Here is an 8,911-nt window from a genome sequence, read left to right as displayed (position 1 = left end):
CTTCTTTCAGTAGGATTCCAACCGACGATCACCACTGACAAGTGGCTATAAATTTGGTAATTTTGATGAACTTTATTTTAAGTTTGATACATTTTTTTGGATTTTATGCCAGCTTTTATTTATATGGTTTCTGTTATGGATTGAATTTTTTTTTAAATTAAATTATTAAAGATATTTAATAAACATAAGTTGCAAATACTTAATATCATTTTTAAATACGTTGCTAATTAGTTGAACGCGGGTGTATGTATGTAGAAATGTAAGCCTAAGGGTGCCCGCAGACGTGATGTTGTCATGGCCTTAAAGCGTCCGACAAACTAAAACCAGCAGTGAGCGACCGCTCACCATCTTGGTCACTGCGGCTTGTGCTTGGGAGCTTGCGTTTGCTCAAGCGCACAAAGCCCAAACATACAATACTATTACTTCATGCAAGTTAAGCACGATTGTTTTTCGATTTTGTTTAGTGTGTAATTGTGTTGCCGTTGGTGTGTAGGATTGCTAGTTCGCTGTTCCCTTTGCTTCGCTATGCGTTTTATTATTTTGCTGTTTTGTCGTTGCTGATGTGATCAATTCTTTAAACTTTTAGCTTGAACACTTGGAAGGCAACGTCCCTTTCGTTGTTCGGATATACCTACTCCACTCACGACGGTTAGTCTTTTTAAATTATTTATAATCATGTATTCTTTTCTCACTTTTTCTTCGACATTTACTTTCGCCTTACCAATAACTTCTCTTTCGAAGATAGCGTTTTCGTGAAAAATGTTAAAACACGCTACGCAAACCACTATGTATCCCAAACAGCTGAATCTGTGAGGCAGGTGTAAACGAAATTGATTACAATATTTTTCTTTTTAAGCTAAAGAAGTGTTTGCATTGTTCAACTTTGCGTTCAACTTAACGCAGGGTAGCACGAAAAAGAGTGGAATGGCTAAATGTTGGCTGGCGACCAACTTTTTTTAAAGCGAATAGTTGAACGGCCGTTCCACCAAAAGTTGAATGCAAAGCGAACAATACAAACGCCTTTTTATGGCGAATATTTTAATATTTTTTCATATTTTGATATTTTTAGCCTTTCAACTTTTTTTCTGTGCAACCCTGCGTTGAGTTCAACGCAAATTTGGAACGCAAAGTTAAACAATGCAAACACTACTTAAAGGAAATGTATTGTACAATTTACATTTAGCAGCCCATAAAATTATATAATTAAATAAATGTTGACAGACGATTTGCTCCAAATTCCTCTGAAACTNTGTTGAATGCAAAGCGAACAATACAAACGCCTTTTTATGGCGAATATTTTAATATTTTTTCATATTTTGATATTGTTAGCCTTTCAACTTTTTTTCTCTGCAACCCTGCGTTGAGTTCAACGCAAATTTGGAACGCAAAGTTAAACAATGCAAACACTAGTTAAAGGAAATGTATTGTACAGTTTAATAAAGGGATTTACAGCAATAATTAAATAAATGTTGACAGACGATTTGCTCCAAATTCCTCTGAAACTTAGCTTATAATATTGTTGTTGGTGAACGCTAGAGTGACAGCCCTTGGCCAGAAAAGTCTGGGACTATAGGTAGCTTTCCGCATTTAAACGGGGTGATAGGCTTACAAAAGTTATAATAATAGAAAAAAGAATAACAACAAAATTTTTCAATCCAATTACAAACTCAATAAACGAGTAAGAAACAAACAATTAATCATGATAAAAGCATAGTAAGGTAAAACCGTTCTCTCAATGCGCCGGCCATGATTTTATTTTTTTTGAAGTTTCCCAACATTTTAAAGTCGTATAAAATTGAGAGTAAAAAAAGGAATTGTTCAAAGTTTTTGTTGTTTGAGATTGAAAATGAAAATGTGTGTGTGAGTTTGTGTGTAAAATTTTAATTTTTCTTTGTATTTGGACGTTATGCAATGCATTCTATTTTAATTTAAATGAGCAAGCTGCAAGAGGCTGAAAATTAACGTGCTTCAAGTTAGCACTACACTTTTCGAATTTGGAAAAGTTAACTACGGCATTAATTGTAGTGTTTTTGTTGTAAATTTGTTGTGGAAAGAAAAAATTTGTAGCTCTCGTTTTTTAAGAAAAAATGGTATGTAGTGCTAACTTGACACCATACACCTAGTCGATAGAATTGAGATATCGGAAATGTTATAACGGCATTAATTGTAGCTTTTAACTTTAGAATTTGTTGTGGAAAGAAAAAATTTGTAGCTTTCGTTTTTTAAGAAAAAATGTTGTGTAGTGCTAACTTGACTTGTTTTTTGTTATTATATGAACTACATTTTTACAAAAAACCAGCGAAAAATTGAATAAAAAACTCTGTTTACTTACTTTGTGAAAGTTTCTATGTGCCAATACTTTTGTTCGGCACTGTATGTATATTTATTTGCATTGTTAAATAAATTAAACTCATGATAAAAACATTTAATATTTCTATCGTTTTTTTTTAATTTCCGAGCCGAAACTCCGGCCAAACAACAACAAACCCGTTTTGGAGAACCAATCCAAACGTGGAAAATCGGTTCAAACCTCTTAACCGAACCGACCAAATTTTACATCTGGCTCATGTCCCTTTTAATTTGACTGGATTTTTGTGCAAATAAAAGGAAATTAGAAGAAAAAAATTCGAAAACTACCTATTTGTACCAATTTGTATTTGCCAAATCCTTGTGAGATGTAAGGGCCTTTTATTGGCTGGCGCCAAAACTTGCAAGAAACTCGAAAATTAGAGGAAATTGAGGAGCCAAAATGACTGCTGAGCTTGCAAGATTTACTGGATTTTTACAGTATGAATTTATACAGTAATGGCCTTATTAAAAAAAATAAAGTAGGTTTAAAGAGCTTTATAAATTGACGTTTTCATACATTTTTCAATTTATAAACCTTTTATAAAGCTAGTATAGTTTTTATAAATAAGGCCATAAGTATTTACCAGTAAGAAAAACCGCTGATGGCATGATGATGTGTGCAATTCGCACTAATAAAAGAATTGTTTGTGGGGCTTTTATACCATAGGTATTATAGATTCTGATTAGAAATCAACTCAATTTAGATATTCCCCACTAGAATTATATTCGTTTGGAAGTTCAAGTAGCATGCATACATATGTATTTATACATGCATATATACATTACAGGTAAAGACATTCAGAGGATAATTCATTAAGTGGAACAGTCACATCAAGTTTCTCTCTCAGATTTTATTCTGGAATAGGTACATTGACACAGCTTTACGAAAATAAGCAATTTATTCCACTTTAGGCCTTTTTTGAAACATTTAAACATTATACCAGTTTTCCAGCTTTGTCGTCCTTAATAATAAACTACTTTATGGTCTCAATTTAGAATTTTATATGGAGGGAGTTAGAATTATGCGGGATAACGAAACATATGAGGAAAGTTTTAAAAAGTGCCTCATTAGTGATATGCCTTTTAGTTTTTTAGGGTATAGTGTTTTATCAGCACCTAGGTGAAACAAAATTTCCAACAATTATCGATTTCCGGCCGCATGCGGAAATACAACCGGATGCGCCACATTGAGCTGCTCCGCAAGTTGTACCAATACCCGCTTGCAAAGCCCGCAGACGAGCACATAGTATGTATATATAAGTACATACATACATATATTCGTGTGCATACATATGTATGCGCGCTTAACGACGTCGGAACATGCTAGCAGATTGTAAATTTACTTACCCGCTTCTCGGCGCTATCGCAGGGATTCCCAAATGACGATGCTGAAAAGGAGGACGTAGAAGCTGTGGCAGCATTGCCGATACCGACGAGCTGTTCCGGTGCAGCTACCTCGGGCATTGCCGTATCCATTTGTTCTTGTTTTATAAGCGGCATGAGCGGAACGAAGTCCGTTTTGGCGATACCTTCAAGCTCCTCGAACTCCATGGCCATTTATATGAGGCAAGAGTTGGAGTCACAAGTAATTTGCGAGTTTACAGGAGAAAAAACGTTATTACACGATCAGATATATACTCGATATTATATTCTAAACGTTGTGTAGATATCCAATTATAAAGATTTTTCAGCTGCTGCTGTTTCCGGGGTCAGACGCGTGCATTAACATTTTGGACTGTGTATTTTTAGTGAATAAAAAACTTAGCAAACACTTTTATGTTTCTCTTTCTACTCACTTCACGGTTTTTGCATATAATATTTAAGTGCACGTTCTCTTGTCTGCTTTCACTTTTTTCCTTTTTACAGCAGACCTTAATTTTCACGTACACACCTCGTTTCTTGCTTTACTTCACAAACGAAAATTTTCACCGAGATAATTTGCCCACTTTTCCGTAACCAATCTAGCATTCAAATTATCTAGAATTACACATTATTCGATATTCTTTTCATCAAAACTTGTTTTTAGTAGTTTTCACAGTTTTTTTTTTGATTTTAATTACTTAATTGTTTAAGGGAAAATACTTAAAACCCCAAACCGTATATCGAACTTTTCTCGGACGCTTCTTCTCTGTACAGAAATTTTACTTTTTTGTTGGGGTCGGCCATTTTGAATTTTACTGGCGCAGGGTTGCATGAGATGTGAACAATGTAAATAAAATCCATGAACGAAAGACACAAGATCACGTAAGAACAAGAGAGTGAAAAAAGTCGATTTTTTAGCGGGTTCTACGCCATCTTGTTTCACTGGAAAACGAGCGAAAAGTAAACAAAGCAAAGAAAACAACGAAAACCAAAATTAGCCAAAACTATTGTCAGCCACTTTAAACGCACAATTTAGGTAAAATAATGCAACAAAATGCTTTAAAATGTGTTGTCATATTGAATTAACTCTTCTTTATTTGAATAAAAGTGTAAAATAGTGGTGCCTGTGATGTAAACAAACGCTCAGCTGGCGAACCCGCTTTCGCAAACTTTTTTCTCAAAACCAGTTACAAATACAACGTCGCGTTCTTACGTGATCTTGTATTTTTGGTTCATGAATAAAATCAACATTCCTCGATTCATATTTTATGTGGTCAATATGAATTCTTGGGTAATGGTTTTTAATAATCGAAACAACTTCACCATTTAACTAATTACTTATTATAATACATACGATTAATGTATCTCTGAAGTATTTACTTTTATGGTGCAACTCTGAGAGAACTATTTCAAGCAACTCTGATTTATGACTTTTCTTTTGTGTTACTGTTCAGTATTCTATTGAGTATTTTTTCACTAAAAGAAAGTAGTAGTATTACATCATGATCCAACTACACAAGATCTGACAAGATGAAGCAAAAGAAAAAAGTAATTTTCTGGCCGACGTTTGTAATTCCGCCGCCATGTTATTTTCTGTGAAAAGTAAACAAAGAATATGAAGACGACGCATAAAGAAATATGTTGTGCACATATTTGTGCTAACCAATTTGTTATTTTTGTACGTGTTTTTGCATCCAATCACCGCGCACTTCATTTTAATTACATTTGCACAAAAAATCACTTAAAAATCACTGAAATAAACCACGAACAAAATACACATAAATGTTGAATTTGCGTAAATATTCTTTATCCAAATAATGTAATAATAAACAAATGAAATCTCGATTGGCGATCACTTAAACGCAGCTAGTCACTGTATACGCGAAAAAGCGATGTTGCCACTTTTTCTCATTAAGTTATGGTTTACACCAGACATAATTGTCAAAACAATTATGCCACAATGATGTGTTTGTTGTAAACACGGCGAATTCCTTTAATTGTCTTTACAATATTGTCCGGTGTAAACCCTTAGTAAAACATGTTCGAATCCAAGAATGATAGAATATAGAATGTTCGCTGCACCGTGGTTCGAATCGTGGAAATTTTAGATCACAGGGTTGCTTTTTTCATTTAGATTAGATTCTTAGGGCCTGTGCCAAATGATGGAAAAGAGAAAATTTGACGGATCAAAGCAAAAATCTGACATTTCTCGTGGTGAATAAGAACGTCAGATTTTTACCTAGCTGATGGGGCTAGGGAAAATTTTGACAGCTTATAACCATGTATACACATAATATTCCTTGGCGGTAATAAGGAGTGAACATGAAAATGAAAGCTGAAACAGCATAAAAAAAGCGTACGTTACTTGCAAATTATAAAATAAATATAAATTTTAAGAATTTCGGCAACACACAAAAATAAAGCTTTCGCACGAGCGTTTGTTTGGTTTTTCAACTGTCAAAATTTTACTTCGCATTTGGCACAGCAAAATTCAATTTATTTGTACACCATAGCAAATTTTTCCACCCCGTCTCGTCACGGAGAAAAAAGTTACCGATTGGCACAGGCCCTTAATGCGAAAATAGAGTTGAATTTAGGTGACGAATTATGTATGGATAAATGTAAATTTAAAGTAGCATTTAGAGCTAAATGTAATTTTACTCGTAAGCAAAAACAGCCCATTATGTGTTGGTATAAGCAACTTATTTGACTACTTGATGGCTTTACCAAAAATCTCTAGCTTCGTATCACTGGACTGTTAAATAAACGCTCAAAATGGCCAAATTACAGTCCCTACAAGAACAGTGATAGTCATTTGATTGATCATGTGTAACTCAATGGTGATGGAAATGTCCATCAAACACTACCATCACGTTTTTAAGCCCAATGTGCAAAAAATTATGAAAACAAATATATACATGTGATTTTCTATCTTCTTTCAACATATGACCTTATTTAAGGGTATCTTTTTGGCCAACGCAAAGTTTGCAAATTGTGTTAGTAAGATAAATTAGAATGTGTTAGTTTCCATCACCCAATTCTAGTAGGGGTAAAATTAACTTTATTGTGTTACAAACCATTAAAATAATTGCTAATGCAATTACAAAACTTTACGATACTCGTCAAAGCAATTACAAAATTTGCTAACACAATTCATCACTGTTTTACCACCTAACTCGTAGTCTGCTGATTCGCGACTCAAATGCCTTGTAGCTTACCATCTTGAAACTAACTCACCTTGCTGTAGTAGCGGCCTTATATACCTGCGCCCGCACTCATGGCAACTGTAGAACGTTCTGAAGTTTATCGCTCATTCTTCCGTTCTCTCTCTGTTCGCAGTATTCATCCACTTGACGGTTTTCGCTGTCAAACATTCTACGTCATTACTCGGACATTCTGCCATTTTCTTGTTGTTCGCTTCGGGTTGCCGCAGTATTCGCCACACTGTCCTTCACCTAAATCTGATCATCCCGATCAGACACACGTTCTGCTCCAAACGCTGCAAGTCTTTCCAAGTGGACCACCTTCATCTTGGTTATCGGTCTCCCAACGGTCTGGATTCGATACACTGCGTCATTAAGCCGTTTGACAATCTTATACGGACCTTTCCAGTTACGTCCTTGTTTGTAGGTGAAGCCTTTCTCACGCTGCGGCTTGTACATCAACACAAAATCACCTTCCTGGAAACCCTCTCGGCTCGATGCGCTATTGGGCATTGCTTTCAGCTTAGCTCCGGGAGTGCACCATCTCACATAGACCTGCTTCTGCCGGCCACTGGTGGTGACCAGACCATGTCCTGCTCATGGGCACCTTTTCGTTGGATTTATTCCGCTTCCTCTGTCAATGACTACCAGGCCTCGATCCTCGAGTTGCTTTGCGTTTAGCACATCCTCCTAAATCCGTATCCTCACGCTGAAACTTACCTACTGTTTCCGCATCACGCTCTTCAGCCGACGTCAACTTCATTTACCGGACATGTATAACCTCAATCTTGGCCTCCGACTTTACTGCTTGCCTTTGCTTCCTTTGCAAAGCGTGATTTTTTCCTGGATACATCGAAGAGCTCCTACTGTTTTCACAGCCGCCTCCATTTCCGGGTACCGGCGTATTACCGTTGCAACGCGGTTCAGTGGTTCCATTCCTGTCGGAAACACTGCCTCTTTTTTACTGAGTTGGCGGAACCTTTACGCTTTTCCTGCATCGGTGAACCGCTTCCTTCTCCTGACGAAACTAGTCCATATCCATCAATGCCAACCTCTGTCCAACTAACCACTTCCGCTGCTGGTGGAATCTTCGGCACTTCCTCTAAGACCAAAAGTCTGCTGTCGTACTGGTTGTCGTAGCCAACCCCAAGTAGCACCTTTCTGTCGCGATATGTCAGGATCATTCCCTGGAGGCCAATCCTCATGCCTTGGCTAAGTAGGAAGTCCACGCCGATGATGACTGGATTGACAATGTCTGCCACTATAAACTTGGTGTACGAGGCCACGCCCCCGATTATTACCTTGATGGTACTTCTCCTATTGGTTGATTGATTGCTGCAGGTAGTGGCTTCACATAAAAAGTGGCCAAATCAGGTGGCGGTCCAGTATCCACTGTCAGCACTCGCGCTTACCTATTCACACATCCACCAACAGTGAGGTTGCTCGCTTTCCGGCTACTTTGAAAGACGGAGATTATGGGGCATTAAATTGCGAGAGCCAGCGCGCACCCTTTTCTGCTGGCGTGTTTTAGTTTAACGACTGACCGGAGTTAGGCTCGTCTTCCTCAGCCCTGCGTTTTCATATTGCTGAACTGTTAGACCTTATTAAATTCGCATGCACCATTCCAGCACCATCCTTTCACTCGGTGGCACCAGTACTCTTCCTGCCATCGACTTGAGTGTTTTCAGAATCGCGTTCATCAATGTCAAGTGTCTCCACTTCTACTCGGTGGGCTTTGTAGGCTGGTCTACTTAGGAGCCCCGCCGTTTCACGTGTCTGAACATACGGGACAGTTTCAGCAAATGTTGGCTTTGGATTCGCCTACGTCTCTCACTTGGTGTACATGTCCCGTATTCCGCTGATGAACCTCTGGATTTTTACCATTTCGAGGTGCTCACCAAATTACCAAATGAGCCAACTTCTCGATCTCAGAGGCGAATTCCTGTAGAGACTCGTGGCCATTTTGGTAATGATTCTCCAGCTCCATCTGGTTTGCT

At 37.4% G+C, this 8,911-nt stretch overlaps 1 protein-coding gene across 4 annotated transcripts in view; it reads right to left on the bottom strand.

The window, feature by feature from the left end:
• Positions 1 to 4,509, bottom strand: part of bon (tripartite motif-containing protein bonus) — a 14,323-nt gene extending 9,814 nt beyond the window's left edge. For 3 of the 4 annotated variants that reach the window (XM_017628981.1, XM_017628984.1, XM_017628982.1), the window contains exon 1: positions 3,697 to 3,906. In XM_017628981.1, coding sequence (XP_017484470.1) covers positions 3,697 to 3,906 — 210 coding nt within the window. Of the gene's footprint in view, positions 1 to 3,696 lie in introns of all 4 variants that reach the window. The other variant, XM_017628985.1, reaches the window with a different exon arrangement.
• Positions 4,510 to 8,911: the final 4,402 nt, after the last annotated feature.

Source organism: Rhagoletis zephyria, unplaced genomic scaffold (genome assembly GCF_001687245.7).
Source record: "Rhagoletis zephyria isolate East Lansing unplaced genomic scaffold, Rhagoletis_zephyria_1.1 Rzeph_scaffold_06402, whole genome shotgun sequence".
NCBI classification, from domain to species: Eukaryota; Metazoa; Arthropoda; class Insecta; order Diptera; family Tephritidae; genus Rhagoletis; species Rhagoletis zephyria.
Note: the sequence above shows the minus strand (reverse complement) of the source record. Positions and strands in the feature narration are given on the sequence as shown.